Source organism: Suricata suricatta, chromosome 10 (genome assembly GCF_006229205.1).
Source record: "Suricata suricatta isolate VVHF042 chromosome 10, meerkat_22Aug2017_6uvM2_HiC, whole genome shotgun sequence".
Taxonomy (NCBI): Eukaryota; Metazoa; Chordata; class Mammalia; order Carnivora; family Herpestidae; genus Suricata; species Suricata suricatta.
The window spans coordinates 61,572,905-61,598,891 of NC_043709.1; the positions used below are offsets into that span (position 1 = coordinate 61,572,905).

The window sequence follows — 25,987 nt, forward strand, 5'->3', positions numbered from 1 at the left end:
AGGGGACACCCCTTGCATCAGAAGGGACTCCAAACAGACTTCCCCAGGTGGGACGTGTTGGGGACTGTCAGTCCAGGAATAGGCCAGAAGCAGAGTTCCCCAACCAATTGCCCTGTTCAGGCCGTTGGGGGAAATGTCCTCCAGCCAGAGGTCTGGATTTTATTTCTGAGTCCCCATGTAATTATCCTGTTATTAACTGCCCCCTAATAAGAACTGTCCAAGGTTCTTGGAAAGCAGAGACTATGAAAGTTGTTCCTACAAACAGTTCCAGGGAGTCCCTTTACATCATCTTCCATGTCTTATTTCTGAAGGGTCTGACTAGCAAGTAGGATCAGTTAGAATGCCTCCTCCGAAGTTTTGTGATGGACCAGGATGTTTATTCTGAAAGGACAATTTGGGGTAAGATAATGGAAAGTATATGACATTCTCTAAACCTCAGTTTGAATTCAGGACTAGCTGTGTGATCTTCGTAAAGTTACTTAACTCCTTTGGGCCTTAACTTCCTTATCTATAAAATGAAGGTGATAGTACTGCTGCTGTGAGCAATGAATGAGACAGACACAATGTACCAGACACTTAGCAGGGGCTTGTAGATAAAGGCTCCTGTCTCCTCCTCTCTTCTATCTTTCCCTCCACCCCACCCAGACATGGGTGACACAGATTGGGTCTGACCTTTTGGCAAAGCCAAAGGAGAAATGCAAAGAGATGAATCTGATCCTGTGAGAATCAGAGAGAAAGTCAGTTCCTCTGTCAAAATTATCTGACCCTCCTACTCCCTTTGCCCACATAAACCAATGGTTCTCAACTTTAACTCCTACAGAAATCACCTGGGAGTGTGTTTAAATTCGTATTCCTGTGCCCATGCCTGGAACTTCTGATTCAGTAGTTCTGGATGAAGCCCAGGATCTGCTTATTTAAGAAGTCTCCTCCACCCCTCACCCCCATCCCGGTGACCCTGATGTATGTGGTGGTTTGTGGACTACATTTGCAAAAGTGTTGAAATGGCCAAGGCTTTGAAGGGGGCTGGGAAAAACACAAAGGAGGCAGGCGTTAATTTGTTTAGTAGGAGAAAACTTTTTGCATCTATATTTAATCACACACACCCAAAGAGAGGAGGAACCATAACAAGAATCACCCAAATACAAAAAGAAAAAAAATCCAAACTGCCCACCATAAACACCTCAGCTATTAGCTTCAGTCAACCTTTCCACCCTGACATATAAATAGCTGGGGGTCACTCTGGGAATACACAGTCTCTCAGATCAGTGAGGGCCCTCTGAAACCCCTACTCCACTTCCCCCTTTGCTCACTCAATGCTGAGGTGCCATGCCCCGCCTCTCATCGGGGGCAAAGCGTAGGTGCACCCACCCATTGCCATTCCCCTACCTGGCTCCCTGCCCAGAGGGCCTGGTGTTTGGACAATACTTAGTAAAATGCTTGCTAACATGAAATTAGCTGAGGAAGAAAGTGGCTGAACATCTTATATCAAAAAGCCTTTACATGCCTTTCCTGGACCACATGGAAGAGGGAACCTTTGGAGGTGGCAGTAATGTCACACCCAGGGTTTGCACTCAAAGAGTAAATCATAACTCCAGTAGGAAGGAAACTAGAGAGATAGTCTGGGTTCCAGCCAGGGGAAATTACTAAACAGACATTGGGGTCTGGGAGAGAAATGACTTCCCCTCCTGCTCCCCACCTCTGCCCCTATCAGACTCCACCCGCCAGAGTCCCCCATCCACTATGCAAACTGCACGGATCTCACACAGGAGGAGGCCCCCACTACAGAGGGGGAACAGAGGATGCCACTGCTGGTGGCCACAAGCCCTGGGCCACGAGGGACAGTGGTACTGAGGTCGCTGCAGATCACACCACCCTGGGAACGGCTCACACCTACGGAAGGAGACACTGGGTCAGAATTCTCCTCCATCTCTGCCATGACATGCCTCAGAACTTTTTGGAACCAATGACTGACTTTCATATATCTGGGGGACCAGCAACATGAATCTTTAGACCTACAGGCAAATCCAAAATCATTGCCACCTGCTTCTTGAAGGAGTGTGGTTTGGCAAATTGAACACCTAACTCTGCTTGAATCAGACTAATGTTGAGATGTTTTTATATACTCATTGAGCAAAAACTGATGGGTCATAGTGAAGGAATTACCTAAAAACATGGTTGCTGGGGAGATGAGAACAGATGGATACTCAGCCTAGAGACTGTGTACACATTGGATTATTAAAGATAAAGAGTTGCCTGCAGTGGCCCCAAATGATCAGAATAAACATCAAAAGTGTTCCTTACTAAAACATTGGGCCACTTGAAGGGTATTCTGTGTATAACTGAAAGACTTGAGCTATTTTTGTGGAACCAGTTAGGAGGGCAGAACTTCCCACAATCATTAGCTTATGCTTCATGGATGTTCCAGATGGATCCACGTAGGGACCAAATATTTTGGACCATCCATTTGTCCAGATCCCAAAAAATCTCCGCTCCCATCTCCTCCACCCAGGGCCCACAGTCCCTGATTAGATGCAACCCAATATTAACACCCAAAAGAACAATGCCCCCCCACACCCAACTTACAGATATTGATGGAGCCCACGTCTTCACACAAGCTGCAGGGGAAAGAGAGGGTGAACATTTAGAATGGAGTGTTCTCTGCTCTTGCAACAGGTCTGTTCTGCTCCGTCCTGAGCAAAGAGAACAGAGCTGAGGGGAGGGGACCTGTTGCCCACCTACCGCAGAGAGTATCAGTGTTGCCACTGCTTCCAGGGACCCCAAAAGGACAGGGGAATGTTAGGTTGCAGGACCCAAAGGCCACTTTATGCCTTGTTTGCTTCTCAGCCATGAAATGTGGTGCACTGAATGGCAGACATGGGGTACAGTGGGACTATCCTCCTTGTCCCCTGGCTGGAAATTCCAGCACAGCCACAGAGGGGATGGGAACAGCTGTTGCCTAACTGGACGCCTCCAGGTAGGGAAGAGTTTGCCTAGCATTCTAATTGAGCCATTTTTATCCCACAAGTTTAAATGCTACCCCAGATATCCATCTGACTTGATACATGCAGAGGGGGCTGGAGGGAACAGTGGTCAAGAGATTGGCCTCCTGGGTGCAAATTTGGCTGAGCCACTTGCCAGCTGGGTGACCTTGGACAAATCACCTAGCCTTTCTGTACCTCAGTTTCCTCACTTATGAAATGGAGTTGATAATACCCACCTTCCAGCATTATCGTAAGCTCCACTTTGCAAAGTGCCTACAGGTAGAGCCTGGCACGCAGTGAATGTTCTGTTCTGTGTCACCCTCTTTTTTATCCCCCAGCTTCAAACTGTTTCCTCCAGTAAAGCTCCAGCCTGATTCCTTCGGCCCAGCTGAGCACTTCCACACACTACAGCTTTTCAGTGAGGATCTATGCTTTGGGCTTACTCTCTGGCCTCCTGAATCTGACTCTGCCGCAGCCTTGGAACTGTACCCTTCCAGAAGATTCTCGCCAATGCCCATCATGATGTCTGTTGCACCACAATGCTAGCAGCAGCTGTCACCAAGTTGAGTGACTGTGGCTGCTTTGTTTTCTTATCTTCTGTGTTTTCTGCAATGAGAATTACTTGTGTAATCCTATTAAATTTGTAAGTGCCAAGTAAGAAGACCTATCAAAAGGTCAGTGGTCACAACATGCAAAGCACCGTACACACAACCATCTTGTAAAATCTCATGTGCTGAAGACAGTGCCTCATGCATCATAGAATTGAGTTCTGAATACATTAGTGATGATGATGATGATTATAATGAAAGTAAGTTTCACAGCGCAAATGCCGGTGCCTTACTGAATGCTGATGAGTGGGCCCGCGGCTTACGTGTACAGAGGAGGAGATCACTCTGGTGGCTTCACCCAAAGTCCCGAGGAAATGGACAGGAAAGATGACTTGTTTTGGTCAAGCCTGGCACAAATCCAGCAGCACGGCCAGCTGCGTAGGGGGCACATACGTCAGATTTCTAATGCTAATCTGGTCAATAAGGAGCCTCTCTGTGGTACAGCCCTGCCTGGCTACCCTGGATAGACAGAGTCTTGTTCTGACTATAACCTGCCGCTACTGGTGCTTTCCATTCACACTAACTCATTTAATCCTTGTAGCAGCATAAAGTGCTGGGTTTTATGATTATCCGTTGTACAGACTGGAATGCTGAGGCACAGAGGTTCACAGCTAGTAAGTGGTAGAGCTGGGATGTGAACCCAGGGGGTCAGGCTCACAGCTTTCTATGTGACTCCCCAGCTAGCATGTTCCACTGTGATGGGACACAGCTAGGAGGCAGTAATGACGTGGCCACCTCCAGGCTAGGTGCTCATCACTGCCCCAGGTGTAAATCCACACTGCTCCTTCCTTTGCTGTCTTCACCTGCCCCAGTTCTTGGCTCAAACTGTCAGCACAGCGATTTATGTTGGCCCCTGTATTTTCTGCTAAGCAAGGACCCTGTGCTGATCATTTCTATTTGCTGCTCCTGAACACAAGACTATGGGGTTCCTTGTCTGGACATCCCAAGTCAAATGACCTTTAACAAATCTTCTGAATGATTCCAGCCTTTACAATCCACTGAGATGTGGTTTCAGAAACCCCTTTGCAGCCAACAGGGTAAAGTGGTTGCCTTGGAATGAACTTAGTTGCATCAGGAGGGGCAGTGTGGGAGGGAAAAGATAATCAGAAGACTAACGAGGAGACTGAGGTAATTTTAGCATAGCTGCTACCTAGCTGTCACCTTGAACAAGTTCCTTCCCCTCTTTAGGCCTCAGTTTCCCCATATGAAAATGAGGAAATAGTTGGACTCCTTATTTCTAGAGTCTTTCTGGAGTCTTTCTTAGTTTGAACCCTCTCTACCCAGAGGATGATAGTCTATCATGGCACTCCTCAAGCCCTGGATGAGCTGCATCCTCACCGGCTCTCCTCGCCCTCCAGCAGCTTTCGGTAAGTGGCAATCTCCACATCCAGGCCCAGCTTGGAGTTCATCACCTCCTGGTACTCCTTGAGCAGGCAGGCCATGTCCTGCTTGGCCTTCTGCAGGGCGGCCTCCAGCCCCGCCAGCTTGCACTTGGCATCACCAAGGGCCGCCTCACCCTGCTGCTCAGCCTCAGCCACGGTGCCCTCCAGCTTGCGGCGCTGTCAGGGAGGGGAGGAGGGGAGGAGCATGAGGGGAGTGCAGGCTGTGGGAACCCTAAAGGATCCCCATGGCCTCTATCAACCTATTTCACCTCCATTCAAAGTGGTCCACTTGCAAATTAATCAGGCAGGGAAATAATAGACCTTTGGAGCTTTCTTCCTCCATTTTTGTGCCACTTAATTGTATTGTAAAACCCAAGTCCCCAGTGAGCTGCTGGAGGAAATGCTAGCACTGGAATAGGATTGATAATAATTAGTGATATTATCTTACATTTGTTTACTGTTGTTGGTTTACAAGGCACTTTCACAGACGTTGCCTATCTCCTTCCAGTCACTCTGTGAGCGTGTCAGAACAGGCACAGTTATTTCCCATTAGGCAGATGAAGAAATTGAGACTCAGAGGGGTTGTGGGGAATGGACTGAAGATGGAGGACAAGCGATGTTCAATTTCAGAGATGAACAGATGGTGCTAGTGTGCACTGTGAACAGAGTAGTCAAGGACCAGTTCAGGTCTGTGCACCTCAAATCCATCCAGAGAGGTGGGGAGAGAGGCAGCAGGACACAACCTGCACTAGACCATGTTGCCTAAGGTGTGTTTAAAGGAAAGAAACATTGGGGGGATATGAAGGGGAATAAGAGCAGATTTCAGAGACGTTAGATCAACCCTCACCACCCCCCCAACAATGTTTTGTGCAAACAATGTTTGTCGGTCCTTCAGGTGCGGGTGGTTAAAATATAAGCCTCTCCAAAGACAGCAGCAGCCCCTCAAGGCAGGAGGAAAGTAGAGAGCAGATCAGAAGCAGCAGGATGGTGCTAGTGTGAACTGTGACCAGAAGCAGCAGGAGAACGGATCAGAAGCTGCAGGTGCACCGAGCAAGGTCTCAGTGCCCCCTCACCTGCTGCTTGGCATTCTCCACCTCCGCCGTCAGCCTCTGAATCATGCGGTTCAGCTCATTGAGTTCATCCTTGGTTCTGCGGAGATTCTCACCCTGCTGGCTCACTGTAGCCTTCATCTCCTCGCACTGTGGGGTGGGAGACAAACATTCAGGACCAGCCAATGGTAGTGACACTGCTGGAAGGGGTGCTGAGTGGTCACTATGGAGAGCCAGCCTGCTGTTCTCCCTCTGCTCTGTTTGGGCCTGTGCTGGAGCCCCTCTGAGTGCATGGATATGTTTCCCAAAGAAGCTCCAGGTTCTGGCTATCTCTCCCTACCCAATGGGCAGACCATCCCCCAGTTCACCTTGGTTTGGTACCAGGACTCAGCCTCCGCCCGGCTGCGGCTGGCAATGTCATCATACTGAGCCTTGATCTCGGCCACCACTGAGTCCATGTTGAGCTCTCGGCTGTTGTCCATCTTAACCACCACCGAGGTGTCAGAGATTTGTGACTGAAGGAGGCAGATTTCCTGTAGGAGAAAGCAACCAGTGCCCTCAGCTCCAAATCCCCCTCTGATTCCCATCGCTGTAGGTAAAAAAAAACCGTTCCCATCTGAAGCTTAAGGAAATAAACTGGAGAATTCCAGAAGTGCAGCTCTAGCTGTCTGCATAAATCTAAACAACCAGATAATGGACAGATTTAGAGTCCTGGGTTTTCTTTTTTTTTTTTTCATAATATTTTATTGTCAAATTGTTTTCCATACAACACCCAGTGCTCTTCCCCATAAGTGGTTTTCTAATTAACTTTTCACACTACCTGAATTAATAAGATATTATTACATCTATATACCTACACCTATATTGTCAAATCTTCACTTCATGCTGTGTTGTGTAGACAATTAATCACAGTCCTTCAAATCATCTGTATGTTTTTTTAGAGAGAGAGAGGAACAGAGAGACTGTGCAAGTGGAGGAGGGGCAGAGGGTGAGAGAGAAACCCAAGCAGGCTACACACTCAACATAGAGCCTGATGTGGTACTCGATCCCACGACCATGAGATCATAACCTGAGTGAAAATCAAAAGGACACTCAACTGACTGAGCCACCCAGGCACCCCAGAAGTCATTTTAAAGGAAGGGCATCACACATTTCCACTTTGAAAGGAGGCATAAGCAAGAGAAAATCTCCTCTGGTCACAGAAGGAAAGGATATTCAGGTCCTAGAAGAGTTAGGGATGAACAACACTTTCTAAAGCCAAGGGACCAAGACAGCCCACAACTCAAAAAGCTCTCCACCCTCTCCTCCCCCACTTGCTCTTCTGGAGAAGAGGATAGACTCACCTCCTCATAGAGGGCCTGCAGGAAGCCCATCTCCTCCCTTAGTGCCTCCACGTTCGCCTCCAGGTCAGCCTTTCGCAGGTAGGCACAGTCTATGTCCTGGCGGGACATACATGGGAAAGGGTGGAACAAGGGTCATTCAGTGCCCCTGCACCTCTGCCCTCTACAGGGGGCCCAGAGACCATGTTCTGGCCCACTTTTCTCCTATCCCAGAAACATCCATGGGGCCACCTCAAATAGAGAGTGGAGAGAAGTCTGACCCCTGCAGACTTTTTCTCTTTCCTCCAGAATTAGAGACTTTTCTGAAGCAAGTAACCTAATATCACAGCCCAAAATGCCAGGCTGCTACCACTAAGCCAAACTGGCCATGGAGCATGACCACATGGTGGCCACTGTGCCATGAGTGCATCCCATTTGCAGGCCGTCCTTGGCACCCAGGCCTGGCAGCATCCAAGTAGCTGACTCTCAGGCCTGAGGTCTCATCGAGTTGCTGTCTGGCTGATTAGATGCAGTGGTCACTTCATTTCCCTCTCAAACAGGCATTGCTGACCAACTGGTCTCCATTTGTCAGGGGACTCAAGTGCCTGGCCACCATGACTGGACTGCCACAAACTTGGTAAGTTGCTAGTCTCAGAGGTTCAGCATCTAAGAATTCATTCTTTCCATGTGGGAGGAGTCACTCACCTTTTTTAGCACCACAAACTCATTCTCAGCAGTGGTCCTGAGGGCCACCTCTTCTTCATACCTGAGGAGAGAGAGCACAGGTGGAGAAGCCCTTGGAGATGAGGGCTTTGGGTGGGCCAGCCGAGCCCTAGCTTTTCAAGACTCCTTGGTTCAGCTCTTGGCTGGCTGTATGCCTTGGGAAAAGAGGCGTGGCCTCTCTGGACTTCTATTTTGCAGTCACCAAGAACCCACCAAAAGGACACGGGACATGAAGTTCAGGCCCTTGGTTTCTGGTCCAAGCTTGGACTGAAGTTTCTGGAAAACCTCAAAGCAAACCATTTAATCTCTCTGCATCTTTGGTTACATTGCCTGATGTGCAATAAGGCACACTGGAAATATTTGTGGGATGAGTGAAAGACAGATGCTCTGGGTGGGGAGGGGGATGTCTTTCAACCCAAAAATTGTACAGAACATAAAGCTCCATGAAGCCATCCCCATGATGTTCTCTTCCCCTCCCCCAACATCCAAGGATTTGAAATCCTGGAAGCACTCCATTATACCCAGAATTCTGGGGGGCATTTCCACAGCCCTCCTGCACTGCCCAGCCCATTCTCTTGGGCCAGCTCATGAGGTCATTCCTGCATTGGCCCTGCCCAGCCCACAGGGATGACCAGAGTCCTCACAACATGATTTTCACAACTTTTTAATGACAGAGTAATTTGGGCTGCTATAAACTCTGGGCTATGTAATTACCAGTCCTCACCACCACCCCCAGAGTGGGAGACAGACCTTGACACCAGCAAATAGAATTATGTCTGCATTTGCATCCTCCCCAAAGAGAGTGTAAACCCATTGCTGGGTCTGTCTGGATGGTAAAACCCGATCTCCCAAGATCAGAATTCCAGTTACTTCCCATTGGAATGATCAGGACTGACTATATCAGAATCACTGATCTCTCTGTCTGTATCTACAGGAAAAGAGGACCAAGTTATCAGTGACACAGAGAGGTTAAACTAGGTAATGGCCAAAGTAAACAAGTCACAAGGGAAGTTACAAGGGAATATTTACATGGGCCTTTGAATCGCAGAGCCTTCCATAACAAGAACCTGGTGGTTTATCCACAGAGCAAATAAAAGAATTCTCCAAGCTTATCAGATACCTTGAATGGCATCTTCTGGATCATCTTGGAGATACCTCCCCAGGGAACTTTCCTTTCCCCCACCCCCATCCTAGCCCTGACTGCTCCCAAGTTCTTCCTTCCAGTCTGCTGACCTCTACCTTCCTGCCACCCTCCTAGGCAGGGAGAAGCTCTTCTCCCCAGATTCCTCCCCATTTCCCAGGATGGGGCTGCAAGAGCTGAGGGCTGAGACCAGATAGAGCAGGCTGAGAAAACAGAACCATCTGAGAGGTAGCCTGGGATGGCCCTAACCTTTAGCCATCCCCACCTCCAGTAGAGTTGTGTCACCCCAGCCAAGACCTGCCCCACACCCATATCCACGCCCTATCTGGCCATACTCACTTCTTCCTGTAACCCTCCAGCACCTCCTGCACGTGGTTGAGCTCCGAGCCCAGCCTCCCGCTGTCGGCCTCCACACACTCGGCCTCCCGCCTCAGCATCTCGATGTAGCCATTGAACAGGGGCTCCAGGTTGCTCTCGCAGCACTTGCGGTTCTGGTAGAACTGCCACTTGGTCTCCAGAAGCTTGTTCTGCTGCTCCAGGAAGCGCACCTGCCTCCCAGGGTGGAGGAAAGAGACTCAAGGGGAGCCCAGGGCAATGCCTGTATCCCAGAGCCCTCTCTGCCTTTGGGGATGCGCCCTGACCCACAGCAGCCTGTGACCTTCCCCCAAAGGCCAAATCATTTGGCAAAGCCTGAACATGCAGGTCACAGCTATTCCCCCAAAACCGTTTTCTTGTCCTAGCCTCTCTCCCAGTAGAGCACACAATTTATTTGTGTTGTGTTCATTCTGCACAGAATGAAATAACATCTGATCTTGCAAAAATACCCTAAACTATGTATGGTGAGCCAAAAATGACTCCTCAAAGCTCTTCATGTCCTAATCCCTGGAACCTGTTAATCTGTTATGTTACGTGACCCTGCAGGTGGAATTTAGGTTATGTTGCTGAAGATCAGGAGATCTGGAATTATCCAGGTGGCCCCAAGGTGTCATAATGGGCCTTTTAAGGTTGAAGAGGAAGGGGGTGCATGGGTGGCTCAGTCAGATGAGCATCTGACTATGGCAGGTCTTGATCTCACAGTTCATGAGTTCAAGCCCTGTGTTGGGCTCTGTGCTGACAGCTCAGAACCTGAAGCCTGCTTTGGATTCTGTGTCTCTCTTTCTCTCTGCCCTCCCCTTCTCTCTCTCTCTCAAAAAATAAATAATACACTTTTAATAAAGTGGAAGAGGAAGCAGAAGAGTGGAGAGGTGCACACAAGGAGAAAGCAGAGGAAAGACTCAAAACCTAAAGTGGCCTCAGCCACTATCACTGGCTTTGGAGGTGGAGGGAGAAGGAGCCTGAGTCAAGGAACACCAGTGGCCTCCAGAAACTGAGAACGAGCTCCAGCAGCCAGCCAACAAGGGAACAGGAACCTCAGTCCCACAATCACACAGAACGTAATTCTGCCAAAAGCCTGCCTGTCCCTGAAAAAAGGTCTCCCCTAGGGCCTCCAAGGAGAAAGGAACCTCCACCAATACTTTGGTTTTGGCCTGATGAGATATGAAATTTGTACTTTTTTTTAATGTTTATTTTTCATAGACAAAGAGAACACAGAGGGGAAGAGAAGAGAGAGAAGGAAACACAGAATCTGAAGCAGGCTCCAGGCTCTGAGCTGTTAGCACAGAACCCAACCCGGGGCTCAAACCCACAGACCGTGAGATTGTGACCTGAGCTGAAACTGGATGCCCAACCAACTGAGCCACCCAGGTGTCCCTAAATTTGTATTGTTTTAAGCCACCAAGTTTGTGGCATTTTTATGCCAGTGATTTAAAAATGCACCCACCATGACTGTCCCTCACTTGGATCCTGGGGCAGGAGAGCCCAGCCCAGGGGCCCTGGACCAGGAGTTAGGAGACCGTCCTCTGCCTGACTCTGCCACTAATGGGGCCCCTGTGCCTCATTCTCTCTGAGCCTCCATTGTAAACTGAGGCAGTGGAAATACATCAGCAATTGATCACTGGCTGGCCACAGGCTCTTTCTGCCCCGCAGGCATGTTTTATCTGGACTGCAAACCGTTTCATAGAAATCTGATTCGTGGCCAACGTTTAAGAATTGAATAATTTCAGGTGAGAATCTGGATCTCCATGACCTTGACCAGCCAGAAGCTCAAGCATTGGTGGGCCTGGGTCTGGAGGTGAATGGCAGCAGGTGCCCCTCCAGGCAGGCATGCCGCTCAGCTTGGCTTCATCATGTATCCTGCCAGATGTCATGCCATTGTCAGCCCGAAACTAGTGATCTCCTCCCAAGCCCTAACCTTCTGGGAGCACAGGCCTAAAGCAACCCTCAGTTGCCCACTTTTGTGGGAAAAGAAACCAAACTGATTATCCAGAAACATCTGCCCATGCTGTGGAGACAGCGCTCTAGTTTGCCTGCTCTGCAGGCTTAAGCCCACTTGGGCAATACCTTTGGCACACCTTGGAGCTCCTTCTGAGGAAGTGAGGAACTGTCAGCAATGCCAGGGGAGGGAAAGGTAGCCCGGGGCAGTGGCCTGGGTCTCTCTCTCCTCAGGACGGAACTGACTGCTCACAACAGAGACGGCATACCTGTGTGCTGTCCCAAAGGCCATGTTCGAAGGTCCTTGCATACTCAAGGACTTCACTATGCTTTCAAGCAAATTAGGCAAAGGAGTCGCTCCAGGCAAACGAAGCCTCCTGCCAGAGCACACAGCCCAGTGAGCAGAGCATGGGCTGCATTTCAACCTCCTCCCACCGCCCTTGGTGGGTGTTCATGCATCATGAATAACCCACACGATGTGCTGGTGGAAGGGAAGAGCCAGAAGCATGTGAAGAATAGATGTACAGGGGAGCCCGGGTGGCTTGGTCGGTTGAGCATCTGACTTCAGCTCAGGTCATGATCTTGCGGTTCGTGAGTTCAAGCCCTTGATCAAGCTCTCTGCTGTCAGTGCAGAGCCTGCTTTAGATACTCTGTCCCCTCTCTCTGCCTCCCCTCTTCTGGCACTCTCCCAAAAATAAATAAACATTTAAAAAAAATAGATGGACAGCACCTTCCCTTTCAGAGATGCCTATGTCTGATGGTGGCTCATATTGGAAAGCAAAGCTTCCACACACCATCACTCTTGTGTGTTCCACTTACAAAGACTCTGGGTGTAGATGTGCACACCACTCAGCCCTAGAAGGTGACCCTTTCCTCTCCTGGACTTCAGTGTCTGTCCTCCCCCAGAGATGCTCACAGAGAGGGCCCCACCGAGTCAGAGGACACCAGACCTATGCCTCCAAGCAGAAGGTGGGCTCAGAGACCACACATCTGAAGAGTGCAACTCTACAGCCCCTCCAGGGGCTTCCCTGTAAGTTTCTCAACTCACTGTCTTTACTCTGCATAACACTGGGTGGGGAAGAGCATCTGGGGCAGAAGTGCCCGAACTCACAGGCTTCCTGCAGGTGTCCCCACTGGAAGGAGCAGGAAAGGAACTTCTGGTCCCTCCTCATCCTGGTTCCCTTCAACCTGGAGATGGCGGCATCTCATCTAGGAGTGGGGTCCTACACAAACCTAAGCAGACATCCCAGCCCACCCAGCCCCCTCTCCCTGGGTGATAGCTGAGATCCAAAATATGGGGCCACAGAAGCACACCCAGCTCTTTTTGGCCAAGGACCCTGCCACAAAAAACTTCCCATTCTGTCTGGTTTCATGTCCATTGCTGCATTAGACTCTCCTAGTAACATTTGAAAACCAAGAGCCCGATTTAGACACGGTCTCAAGGCCACGTGTTGATGAGTAGCAGTCCTGGGACTCAGAGAATGTGAGCATGGCTCATCACTGGGTTCCAAACCCCTCACCTGTGCCACAGCCCTGGGGAGCAACCCACACACCCACCTTGTCGATGAAGGCAGCAAACTTGTTGTTCAGACACTTGATCTGCTCCTTCTCCTGGTTCTTCACGCACTGCGCGTTTGGGTCAATCTCCAGATTGAGGGGCGTGAGGAGGCTCTCATTGACTAACACGGTGGTGATGCAGGGCGGGCTGGGCCCACAGAGACCTCCTACTCGATATCCAAAGCTGCCTCCGCTCCGCGGGGGCCATCCACGGCTCACCGCCACCCGCGGGGACCCCACTGTGCACAGGCTCCAGCTGCCAAAGACCCCGAGGCGCCTGCGGCCCGGCCCCCCAGGGCTGCCCCCTCGGTAGGCCATGGCACTGGTGCAGCTGTGGGCCGAAGGCTTGGGCAGGATGGCAGAGCGGGAGCTGAAGTTCCTGACCCCACAGCCGGAGCTGATGCGGTGGGAGCGGCCAGCCATGCCTCCGCTGTGCAGGGCGAGTGGAGAGGCTCGAAGCACTTGGGTCTCACGCTGGAGACCTGTCAGTGCCCCTGCCTTTTATCAGGCAGACGACAGGCCTCCTGACAACATAAAAGGCAGGAGAAAGTTATTAAAGCCATTTATGAGCGTGGGAATCTCCCGCTAGGCAGACGGAGAAGGAAAGCTGAAACTTGTCTCCTTTAATGAGCCTATCAAGGAGACCCTGCATCACAATAAACCTGTCCCCTGCCTTTGCAACCCCACAGGCCTGGACATATCTATGCAGCTCCTAATTCCCCTCCCACCCTGTGAGGCCACCTGAGATCATTATCCCACAGGGGCAAGTGGAGGCTTGGGCCATCACATTCCTGAGACTCAAAGGGTCCCATGTCCCACAAGGTCCCAAGGGACCATCCTTACAGGCAGATCACGCGTTTTCCCTGTTAAGGCTGCAAGGATGCCTGACTCATCTTTCCAGGGTGAGCACATGTGGGGTGAACTCTTCAAGCCTTCCCTCTTCCTGCTTTTCCTGCATTCTGTGTGATAATAGAGTGATTGGGGTCAGTACAGCCTCCGTCATTTAGAAAACATGTGTTATCTACTTTCATAGCCCTCCTGGTAACCAACACTTAGTAGGTCCTCAGGAAGCACAGCTTGAATTGAATAGACTGGACCCAGGAAGGCGTGGCTAGTATCTGGAGAGAGTCTTCATCTGGTCCACAAATAGTGATTGAGCCTCCACTCTACACCAGGCCAGGAGCTGTCCTGGAGAAAACGCCTTTGTTCACAGGCAAGTGCTGAGGCCCCACCAGAGCGGGACGCTAATTCAGATGCCAAGGGAAATAAAGCTCGGTGGACAGAGCTCACCCTTGAAGAACTCACGAGGTCTTCAATCACGAGGTCTCACGAGGACCTCAGCCAGAGGCAGCAAAGATCCATGGCAAGAGGGGGAAAGACAAGTGATCAGGCAAAGGAATGCCGTAGGCTTTCTGAGGAGGGCCACTCATGGCAGGTGGAGCGTCACAAAGGAGGTGAGACCCGAGGCAGGTCCTAGAAGATGGTGACACACACATGGCAGAGAGAATAGAAGCAGAGGTGCCAGGGAGAGCAGCCCCGTAGGCTTGGTGAGCAGACAAATGACCCAGTTCCTCAGCTCCCTGGCAAAACCGAGCTGTCAGCCATGGCTCCTCACCCCAGCCTCCCACCTCAATCATGTAGGACGCTTTCCCTGCCAGGCCTTGGAACAGCAGGATGGAAATGGGACCCAAAGGGGAAAACCCCTGCCTGCAGCCCCGACTATCAGGATACCCAAACCCCCAGCAACCCAGTCATTGGAGTAAAGCTGTCGTTACAGGAGTCATCTTCCAGAACTCCCTCTTGGGGAAACAGGCTTGGAGAGGGGGCATGAGAAAAGAGCCAAATAGAATAAGAGAGAATGGGGAGGGTCTTTCTGTTTGCTCTCGTGCACGCTCTCTCTCTCTCTCTCTCTCTCTCTCTCTCTCTCTCTCTCTCTCACACACACACACACACACCTCACACCAGGAAGACACAGAGGACAGAATCACACTCCATGTGGGGAGTGTAAGAATGGATCCAGAGGGAGAACCAGTCCAAGATGAGGACCCATTTCTGCATCCGAAGGACAGAGCTCCAAGGAAGAATCAAGTCCGGAGTGGGCTGGGGAGACACCCCACAAACTGCATTCCTGCAGAAACAACCCGCTCCAGCCTTTTGCTTCAGTGGCCCCAGGAACACAACTCCTACGCAAAAACCCTAATGGGTGGGAAGGAGAGCTGAGTGTGCCAGAAGCTGAGAGAGCTCCTCTGTGGGGTGGGGGAGGGGGGGCGAACATGCTGAACAGGGGAAGCAAAGCAGAAGCCTGAACTCACAGTTGACGGTCTGGAAGGGTCTGTCTCCTGCAAGGACTTACCGAGTACCAGGCACCTTTCTATGAGCTGGGAATACATCAGTGAACAAAATACACAAAGACGTATGTTTTCACGGGCTCCCATTCCAGTGAGAGAGATCGACAACAAACTTAGCAAGGGAATGGATTGTATATCTGATGGTGATGAGTGTCATAAGAAGAAATAGAGCAGGGGTGCCTGGCTGGGTGGCTCAGTCAGTTGAGCGTCCGGCTTCAGCTCAGGACATAATCTCATGGTTCGTGGGTTCGAGCCCCGCATTGGGCTCTGTGCCGACAGCTAGCTCAGAGCCTGGAGCCTGCCTCGGATTCTGTGGTTCCTTCTCTCTCTGACCCTTCCCTGCTCACGCTGTCTCTCTCTCAAAACTAAATAAACATTTAAAAAGAAGAAGAAATAGAACAGGAAAAGGGGACTCAGCAGAAGTGGAAGAAAGATGGGGTCCAATTTTAACAGGCTGCCCTGCTCCCCATTGAGCAAAGAGTTTGAGGAGGTGAGGAGACAAGCCAGTGCAAAGGCCAGAAGGGTAACAGGTCTGGTGTGAGCAAGGAGGCCAATGTGCTTTGAGCATAGAGAGTGAGAGGGAGTCCTGAGCATGGCAGGCTCATGGGGTACAGGGAGGGAGCTGGGGGCCAATGGGCCATAGGGGTCCAGGCCTGCTCCTCACTCAGCCCGGCTTACCTGTGGGCGCCTGACCTGCTTCCAGTCCGAGCACTGTGTGAGAAAAATAAAAGCAAACTCACACTGGTGTCTTTGGAAATTCTGTGGCCCACACCCCAGAGTGTGTAGAAGGTGTGGCAGAAAGCTTCCCACTGATCAAGATCAGCATCTCTGGTGACCCAGGCACAGCAGCATCACCCCAAGACTGCTGCCCTTCTCCTCGGGGCGTCTCAGGTGAATATTCCCAAAGACGGAGAACTGGACGAGGCTAGTTTGGCAGCACCCCATTTGGAGCACCCCTGTTGGGCAGTCTCTCATCCAGCCTGGCTTGCTCCCTGAAACCCAGAGCTAAGCTTGGGTACCTCTGGCCCAACTACAAATGTCTGGCCTAACCTTGCTAATCTCATGGCCAGGGTCACAGGGCCCAAAGACAAGCAAGTACCTGGGATCTCTTTCCCCACAAGGGCCTGCAGGGGGAGGGAGGGCACCGAGCCGGGTGGGAAGACAGTGCACTCAGATGGGGAAGAGTATTTTGTCACTGACATTGCTTACAGCTGCTCCTGCTGGGATGCCTGGGTGGTTCTGTGGGTTAAGCGTCCGACTTTGGCTCAGGTCATGATCTCGCGGTCTGTGAGTTCGAGCCCTGCCTCAGGCTCTGTGCTGACAGCTCAGACCCTGGATTCTGCTTTGGATTCTGTGTCTCCCTCTCTCTCTGCCCCTCTCTTGCTCATGCTCTGTCTCTCTCTTTCTCTCTATCTCTCAAAAATAAACAAACATATAAAAAAAATTTTAATAAAAAAATAAAAACAAAAGAACTGCTCCTGCTGGTTAATAACAAAAACTGACTGATTTTTTTAGTCCTTTTTATTGTTGTTTTTAAATTCCCCAAAAAACACACCCCTGTGGCCTCCACCCAGGGCGGACCGGTCTCACAGCACCCCCACTCCATCCCATACATCAGTGAGTGTCTCACATATGGTAAGAGTTTATTCCTTGTTCACGGAACACGGTTGAGCGTGTAGATTTGTGGGAAGGGTGCCTTCCCTCCACATAGGTATTCAGGGACCAATATTCTCATAAGAATTTTTGATTCCCCACCTCGCCCGGCATATGTAGAGTGATCCTGTGGGTGTAGGGTGCTGGGTGAATCCAAAGGAAAACTGGGGCTCTTCTCTTATGGGGCTTGAAGAGTAAGGAAAGGCACTACATACATGGTCTTTCTGTTTTGTCCCCAGCTTGAGGACGATTGGATTTCTTACTGACATCACCAGCATTATGAGGGTATCCCCCCTAAAAAAAAAAATCCAGAAAGGAGGATCTCCGCTTGAATCTTCTCTGCTCAGCTCCTAAAGGAGAGCTGGCGACTCCTGGCCCAATTCTTCAGCTGGAAAACCAGCAGGGCTGGGAGTGTGGGAAGCCCCTGAAAACAGAGAACATGGCTGTGGACTGAGCCCCATTCACAGCCCGCCCAGGCTGCCCTGGCTGGCATCTGTCTTTGACAGTGAGCCTTTCCCTAGCATCTGAATGTGTCTGACTGTGTCTGAATGTGTCCGGCAAGCTGATGCTCTGTGGTTTGGAGGGTTAGGAGAGCAGGTGGGCCCCGAATACCCATCTTTCCCCTCGTCTGTGAGGCCTTGGCCTCAGCACATCCACTTATCCATTCATTCAGCAGTTGCTTATCAAGTGTCTGGGGGTGATCATTGGGCCAGATGCTGGTGACTTCAAGCCAGGCAAAAGCCAACCCTTGCCCTCCAGTGGCCCACAGCCTACTGGTCACAGTGGGAAATCAAGCATCTATAGTGCAATGTGGTAATAGACCTGTGCAAAGATACTGAGCTCCTTTTAAAGGAAATGGCCCCTGAACCAAGCCTTGAGTTGCCCAAAGCCAGGGGATGGTATGTGCAAAGGCTTAGAGGGCCGTTCAGCAGGCTGACTGTGGCGGGAGGGCAGGGTGTCCCCTGCGGAGTGACGAGGAGGGAGGCAGGAGAGAGCTAAGGTAGGACCCAGGAGTTCACACTCACCCTGTCCGTGGAGAGAGTTTCATCTCTAGGTGGCTTCGAGGGGTGGGCGGGTTGACCCGGACGGTGAGGAACGGATAGGTGGGTGAGAGGAGGGTGACTACGTGTACAATGGGATCAACTAAGAAGTGGGAGGAAGAACTGCTTGTGGGAACCTGGTAAAAGGCAGAAAATCCAGGTAGCAAGCAAACATGAGCAAAATGACAAATAACATGGCCTGAGCTAAGACTGTGTTGGAAAGAATGGAGAAGACATGGAAAGGACCACGAGGTATCAGCAGAGCTTGGCAGTTTATGGATGTGGGATAAGCAACAACAACAACAACAACAACAACAAAAAGACGGAATGGCATAGAGCAAGTGACAAGTGACCTACCCTTCCCTGAGCCCCAGTACTCCCATCAGCCCTGTGGCAAGACACCCCAATTGCAGCCCCGCCTGAGCGTGCAGAGAAAAATCAGATGAGACAGTCTCACAGTCGCACTTAGTACAGTGGTCAGCCAGCGGTCACTTGTGCTGTCCCTTCCGCCTTGGGGACCCAAGCCAGAGTGTACTAGAAAATAGCACAGACTGTGGATGTACCAGCATGGGCACACACTGGCTCTGTGTGCCGGTCACATCAAACATGGGTGTGAAACGCCATGCTCAGCAAAGTGCTGCCCCAAGGAGCAGGGTCTCTGTTTATCTGGCAGCTGTGAAAATGACACAGGGACCTATCAAGGACAGAGTGTCAGCCTCACAGCCAGGAGGCGGCCCTCAGGTTCTGTCTCCGCCTTGAGCTGGTTGTGGGGCCTGAGGACAGCCCCTTCCCCCTTCTCTGGGCCATTTCCCAGTAAAAGGAGGGGCTGAGCCATGGTCCCTGTAAACCCAAACAGCTGAGTCAGCTTCACATCACATCTGATGCACTTTACTGCAGCAGGAAAGTTGGTAACAGACTTTAGAAATATTTCTGTACACGCGGAAGTTTGGGGTCAAACTCCAACTATTTAAAATTTTACTAAGAGTAGCATCTCTTTGCCTCCCAATCCCAGCTCAGCAGAAGGTCCTTGCCCATGGGTTAGATCCCTGTTTCTAAGATGCTTTCAAGCTAAGTGAGAAAAGAGGACAGACAGCCTAGGGCAGAACAAGAACATAGAACAGGACAAGAAGGACGGGGACGCAGTTACACTCAGGGCAGGTGGGAGATAGGAGCTGGATTATTGGGGTGTGGAGTCATCAGGAGAGCATGTGCATCACCAAGGAAGATGGAGGGGGACCTGGGGAGAACAGCGTTGAGTCTCCTGCATCTCATGAGGGAGGGAGACATGCACAGGTTCTTCCGATTTCCAAGGCAAAGCAGGCATGAGGCAGGTGCACAGTAAATTAAAATATTCACAGTAGTATTCTGTGAGGAATGGAGATCCAGCAATTTATCCTGTCCCAGAATGCCAGCCAAGTCCCAAAGCTGAGCACATAAGGACATGAGTCCCCCAAGTTCTAAGAAGCTACACACTGGACCGGGCCACCACCTCCTCATGGTCACCAGTCTACCAGGCAGAGAATGGAGACGGACGGGTGGGGCCTTGCTGGCGCCCAGCTGCGTAGAAGGCAAGATGTGGCCAAACATCACAAGGCAGCACAGGGTGCAGGTACCCTGAGCAACAGGCAGGTGGAGCCTCCCGTCCCCACCAGCTGTCACTGAGGCAGAGCCCTGCTTGACAGTACCTCCTACAACACAACACCTGCTGGAAGCCTCGAAAAAGAAGGAGGTCATGAAAAGACTGTGCCCTGTGAGCCAAGCCATTAGAGCTACCAATGGGCTGGCCGGGTTTGGGGGCAGGTAGTTCAGGGGAGGACAAAGAGAGGAGGCTTGAACACAGCTGAAGACTGAAATTGTACAATGACTTTAGAATGTCTGAAACTCTGCAGTAAGGTGCGTCTAATCATTGGCAGTGGGTGCAGACTATGAAATCTAGCCGAGATGTCTGTTCCAGTAACCACAGCTGTGTACCAAACCACCCGGAAGCTTAGCGGTTTTAAAAACCAACCTTTGTGTTACTCACACATCTGCAGCCTGGGCAGCGCTAGGCAGGGACAGCTCAACTTTTCTGTCCCAGGGAGCTCTTGCACTCTCAGGCGGCACTTACTGATGCATGGTGTCCAGGGCAGCAGCTGCTCCTGCCCCCTGCTGCCCAGACCACACAAGAGGGAGAGTGACCGGTCAGAGCCCCCTCACTGCCTCTAGATGACTAGCGCTGGCCAAGACCCAGTCAGGGGTGTCAGGGCTCTGGGGGCCCTGAGACCCAGCCCCATGAGGAGTCTTGAAGAAGAGGAGGCGGGTGTCTGTCTTGGAGTGGGAGGGCAGAAGGGAGGGCACATGTGAGGCAGTTGTCCCCACAGGCACTGAGTGAGGACAAGGCTGATGTCATGGGGTGCCCAAAAAGGACCATGAGTGGGCTGAAGTGACAGGGGACTCAGTTTCAGGCTCTACTTAAAGGCCACTTACTTCCAGGGCTTCTCAACCTGATCCGTGGGACACAGAGGCAGCTACCTGCCTGAGGGTGCAGTGGGAATAGTGCCCTGCAGAGTTCCCCAAGTCCAACAGCTCAGAAGTCTTGCCAAGAAGGAGTTCTTTCAGGAGACAAACAGGAAGAAAACTTGGCCCAGAAACACTTATAATTACCCCTTTCCTGTCTTCTCCCTGGCCCCCTTCCAGCTACATCACACCTGCGTGACGTGCAGTCCATTTCACAAACCAAAACCCTGGGCTCTGGGTTCAGAGAAGCCCATGGGGCTGTGTGAGTCACCCCTCTGCCGCTTAGGTCCTGGACTGCCAGAACTGCCACGCTGTTCCACTAGAGGGCACCCTACCCCGGCGGCAGAAGGCCCTCAAAGCCATCACGTGGAAAGCCCCTTTCCTCTGGGAAGCCTTGCCAGGTTGATGAGCACAAAGTGTGGCATCCCTGGCTCTTCTTCCCTGCCTGGATTTTTCACTCGTCCAGCAGCTTCCCTGTGAGTGCTCAGCACGCCATGGTGCACCCTCCCTGGCAGCCTGCAGCCACTCCCCCCCGGGGTGTTAACTTCCCAACAGATCTGTGTGCCAGGGTTCCCTCCTCCAGTTTATCCTTTGCCTTGACACTGGTAGCCCCTCAAAACCTGCTTCCAAGACACACGTCCCTGGGCACCAAAGGCTGAGTGGAAGGCATCTGAAGGCTCTCAGCTCGGTCCCCAGGCTGGTGCAGCAAAGCCCTCCTCGCTCATCTCCTAGGCCCTCCCTCATTTCCTTTATCTCATCTTCAGTTTTGCTTTTGGGCCTTTGGGCAGAGGACTGAGGTTGTGGCGTGTTCCAGCGCTCGGCACGGCATCCTCACAGCCCACAGAAGCCCCTCTCTGTTTTGCTCATCTCTTCCCTTCATTCCATGCCCCCCAACCCCCACCGCCCCGTCCCTCTCCGCAGCACCCACAATGCATGTGATGCCCTCACTTACATGCTCACGACTGGAAAGGAAGCAGCAGCGTTTTCGGAGTGTGTCTGTTTCATCTACCAGAACAGAATGGTTCTGACATGTTCTAACTCAACCCTGTGTTGTCTGTAAGTATGTCCACTGTGGGGCTTCTAAGTCCCTTAATCTGCCTTTACCCTCTGTTCCTGTGTCTGTCCAGCCTGTCATCCGGCTTGTCCCAGCTTCCCTCTGCTGCACACAAGGCCACTGTGAACTGTCTTGTCTGACAGGCGAACAGGCGGAGGGGGGAGTCACAGGGTTTCCACATGCCTGAATTCACTGTGCATAACGCTCTGTTGCGCTCCAGAACACCTTCCCACCTTCGTGCATGGGACCCCTGGCTGCCACCCCCAGGGCGCAGGGATCCTCATCCCTCCTACTGTCCACCCACAGTCAGCAGCACCCACAGTCTGATCCTCCCCATGCTGATGGTAGAGGGACACTTCATGGTCCCAGTCCATGGCTTCTAAGGACTGGTGGGAATCGTCTTTCCACGTACTTGTCAGCCGCCTGGTCTTTCCCTTTCCAGAACTGACCATGTAGCTTTCCACTGGGCTGCCTGTATTTCACTTGCAACCTCCCCACAGAAAGATGCCTCCACAGCCAGACAAGCAACAGTCAGACACAAGCCAGGCCAGGACAGTCCCCCTGGACCCATGCATCCCACCTCCAGGAATTTGTTTTAAAGAAATTAGTGGCGATGTGCATGAAGATATATACCCTACAGCGCCTGCGTGACTCAGTCAGTTAAGAAGATATACCCTACAAATGTTCATCACAGTGTGTGTGTGTGTGTGTGTGTGTGTGTGTGTGTTTATCAAAAACCCATTAAGGGGAGGCACCTGGGCCACTCAGTCGGTTGAGCGTTCGATTTGGGCTCAGGTCATGATCTCAAGGTTCATAAGTTCAAGCCCCACATCAGCCTCACTGCTGCCAGCACGGAGCCTGCTTCGGATCCTCTGTCCCCCTTGCTCTCTGCCCCTCCCCCACTCATGTTTTTCCCCACTCTCTCTCTTTCTAAAAAATAAATAAAACGTTTATTTTTAAGCCCATTAAGAAGATATAAAAATGAAAAGGCCCATTGATATGAAGGCAAAAAGAAATGCCAACAGCATCTGTGGGCCAGACAGGCAGGTGACCAGCAGAAAACCAGAGTTATAAATGAGGACAAGTGGTGCTTGCTGTCCCAGGGAGGGAAGGAGGCTGGACTCAAAGGACAGAAGGACAGGGTGACCAATCACTCTGGGGAGCAGGGACAAGTCAGCCCCAGGCTGACCCAGGCCAGGTGTGTGGAGAGTGGGCTCAGGGCACAGGCCCGGGCAACTGAACCAGCCCAGAACTCGCCCAGAGCCTTTCGAGCCCACGGTTAGGGTGGGAGTCCATCGAACCTGGAACCCAGGGGGAAGGAAGCAGCCTGCTGGGCTGCTGTCCCTTTGTCGACTTCCCATCTATGTCTGTTTTCAAGGGCTCACCCAGTTTGCAATTCCCTTTGTTCTCAGCCATTTACAAATAGGTGCTCTAATTAAAGCTTTCTGATGTGGCCGTGATTGCCTTGTAAAGCTGTTGGGCTGTTTTCTGCTTACCAAGAATGGTATTTCACAGTCGGTATGCCCTATCCCTTGTAAGGCCCTGCTTAACCAAGACCAGTCACCCTGTTAGTATGGGGTGAAGGTGCAGGCAGCACCTCCCACCTCCAGGCACCCATTTAATCCTTCCAACAGCCCAGCCAGGCAGGGATGTCCATTCATATTTTGCCAGGAAGGAAACTGGGGAAACATGACTTGCCCGGGGTCACAAAGCTAGTAAGTGAGAGCTGGGCTTCAAACCATGCCTTCTTATCTCCAGAGTCCCCACTACCATCATATCCAGTGAGGACAGGGGTCTGGGCATACTCATGGCTCCCCCTTGCCCAAGGAAGTGGGTGTGTCTACACAGAGACCCTCAGTGAAGCATGTAACTCCATGCCAGCCCGGTGGGTTGTGACAGAGGAGATGGGTCAGAGCACAGAGGTGGAGAAGGCTTCCCCACAAGGTTCACCGCTTTGCATCCCTCAGTGTTTTACCAAGAAATAAATCCCACATAATCCTTGGGCACACACTGAGAACCTTCCTGGTCTCAGTTGAGACAAGCAGAGCGAAAGAGCTGATTCTTCCTTGGATGTCAGGTAGATTGTGACCCAGAAAACACTCTGCATGAAAGTACCCACCTCCCACAGAAGTGCTCCCAAATCCTATCACTGCCCGCTCAGCTCCTCCCCAGACCTTGCCTTTTTGGGTGTCTCTTACCCCAGAAGCTCCTACCCCACAGCCCATACCTACAAGGCTCCCACTCCACACATGAGAGTTCATGAAAATGTTTCAATAGGGCCCAAGAGGAGGGGCTGGAAGTCGGATCTATGCAGACATTGCCCAGCCCCCTGACAGATTTCCACAGCACCATCACTGCCTTCCCAGAAAAGACGGGTCTTCCTTCACCCTGGGATGTAAGTGACCCACTCACCCTGAGAGGAGTAAGGAGGGCAAAAGGTGAGGTCCTTTTGCATGGACGGCTATTTTTAGCCCAGATTGGGTCAGCACATGCTTGTGGCTGGTCAGTAAACAGGTCCCTCAAAGGAGTCATCCTCAAGTACAAAAGCAGTCAAGAGTCTTGCTCTTAGAAGGCTTTATGAGCTCAGATCCGCAGGGTTTGAGGAACCTCCTGGCTTGGTCCCACTGTCAACCCACCAAAGCCATTACTGGTCCTGGCCCCAAGGGTTGAGGGGGAAAATCATGAGAACTTGGCTGTCGGGACCGCCACACATGCCCCTCACTTCCTCTCATGGCGTGGTTGGGTCCTCAGAGGAGGGGAAGTGATGCCATTTCAGGACCCTGGTGACCTCCCTTCTCTCCATCTCCAACACCTTTCATCCTTCCTGGTGGGGGTTCACACACCAATATTCATCATTCATTTTCCCTACTGACAACTCAAAGGGTCCCCAGAGCCCATTATCAGATCCCAACTCAGCCTAAGCATCTCGGGACCTTCTCTTCACCTGTGGCTTCTCCTCCTTCCCCACTGACCAAATGTTGCCACCTCAGTGTGCATGCCACCCTCTCCTACCTCCAAATACCTGAATCTTCTGCTGGGTTCCCAGAACCTACCTAGTAGGTACACCAATGGCACATAGTAAGAATTGTCTGAAGGATTACGAAAATGCGTGATTACACAGTCTAGCCTCCAAATTAGAGCTGGACTCCTTTCTCATCTCCTCCCAACCCTGCCCCCACCCACTCCAGGCCTTCTTCAATCCACCTCCAGGTAGTCTCCCCTGATTAATCTCTGTAGCTCTGGGGAATTCCACACTCCCACTCCTGCCCCCCTGGTCCCGCAGCAACAAGACCCAGAACTCTGAAGAACAGTCCCGAGCCTCTCGTGAACTCTCTGACTCTGTTTCTCCCACGTCCCACTGGTATCCGACTGGGTTGTCTTTCTAGGGATACCCAAAGTGCAGAGACCATGCTCCCTCCCACACCTCTATCCCCACTGCCCTCCCTGACCAGGCTCTGGGTAGGAACAGATCCAGAGAGGCTGATATTGGCAGTGGAGAAAGGGACATGCTTTAGAGAGACAGAGGAAGGCAAAGAGGCCTCCTAGAACAAAAAGTTGTTTGGGACACAGCCTGCTCCTTGGGGCAGGCCAGCCATCCACCCTGAGGCCAGGTCATAGGTCTGGGGCCCATAGTCCAGTGATGTCCCTTCCAGAAAAGAGAGCAGGCTCCACCCCAGGTCACTCGCTGTGCCCATTCCCCATAGTCAGAGCATGGAGTCCAACTGATGCTTCCAGGACCCCTTCCCTTTCTCCGCCTCCAGTAGCAATGGGAGGGGGAGAGGCAATGAGGAAGCTTGTTAATAGCTTTGAAGATGAAACAGGCCTGTGGCTGAATACTGTTGACACAGCTACACCGAAGAGGCAAGCCGGGTTGGCTCTTAAGAGGCCTGGGTGATGCCAAGCCAATAAAATGCAGCTATTGTCTCTTTGCTGCCCCTTTTAATGCCAGCTGCCCCTGGTGCATAAAAAGGGCCTGCCGCAGCCCAGGGAGCACAAGCCTTCGGCTCCACCCTCTGCCAGCTTCTCCCCTGCTCGGACACCTTCCTATCTCCAACATGACCTGTGGCTTCAGCTCCGCCGGCTGCGGATTCGGTTCCAGGACCTTCAGCTGCATGTCAGCCTGCGGTCCCCGGCCCGGCCGCTGCTGCATCACCGCCGCCCCCTACCGCGGCGTCTCCTGCTACCGCGGCCTCACAGGCTTCGGGAGCCAGAGCGTCTGCGGCGGCTTCCGCGCCGGCTCCTGCGGCCGCAGCTTCGGCTACCGCTCTGGCGGCGTGTGCGGGCCCAGCCCGCCCTGCATCACCACCGTGTCGGTCAACGAGAGCC

General features: G+C 51.8%; 2 protein-coding genes across 2 annotated transcripts in view; one reads left to right on the forward strand and one right to left on the reverse strand.

Moving 5' to 3' along the window:
* Positions 1–1,738: 1,738 nt before the first annotated feature.
* LOC115305662 (keratin, type II cuticular Hb5-like) lies at positions 1,739–13,493 on the reverse strand. The gene is made up of 9 exons (XM_029955896.1): positions 13,071–13,493; positions 9,543–9,751; positions 8,045–8,105; positions 7,364–7,459; positions 6,389–6,553; positions 6,045–6,170; positions 4,928–5,148; positions 2,584–2,615; positions 1,739–1,890 (listed from the first exon to the last, which is right to left on the reverse strand). The coding sequence occupies exons 1-9, from the start codon at positions 13,491–13,493 to the stop codon at positions 1,739–1,741; spliced, it is 1,485 nt and encodes a 494-aa protein (XP_029811756.1).
* A 12,223-nt stretch (positions 13,494–25,716) lies between these two features.
* The window catches only part of LOC115305208 (keratin, type II microfibrillar, component 7C-like), a 30,508-nt gene continuing 30,237 nt past the window's right edge, over positions 25,717–25,987 (forward strand). The window contains exon 1 of the mRNA XM_029955494.1: positions 25,717–25,859. Coding sequence (XP_029811354.1) covers positions 25,717–25,859 — 143 coding nt within the window. The remainder of the gene's footprint in view (positions 25,860–25,987) is intronic.

Excerpts from the sequence above, each read along its gene's own strand:
- LOC115305662 (XM_029955896.1), bottom strand. The coding sequence starts at position 13,493 with ATGGCTGGCCGCTCCCACCGCATCAGCTCCGGCTGTGGGGTCAGGAAC. Across the intron at positions 9,752-13,070 it reads TTGCTGCCTTCATCGACAAG|GTGCGCTTCCTGGAGCAGCA; the intron begins GTGGGTGTGTGG and ends CCTGGGAGGCAG. Across the intron at positions 6,554-7,363 it reads TGCAGGCCCTCTATGAGGAG|GAAATCTGCCTCCTTCAGTC; the intron begins GTGAGTCTATCC and ends TTTCTCCTACAG.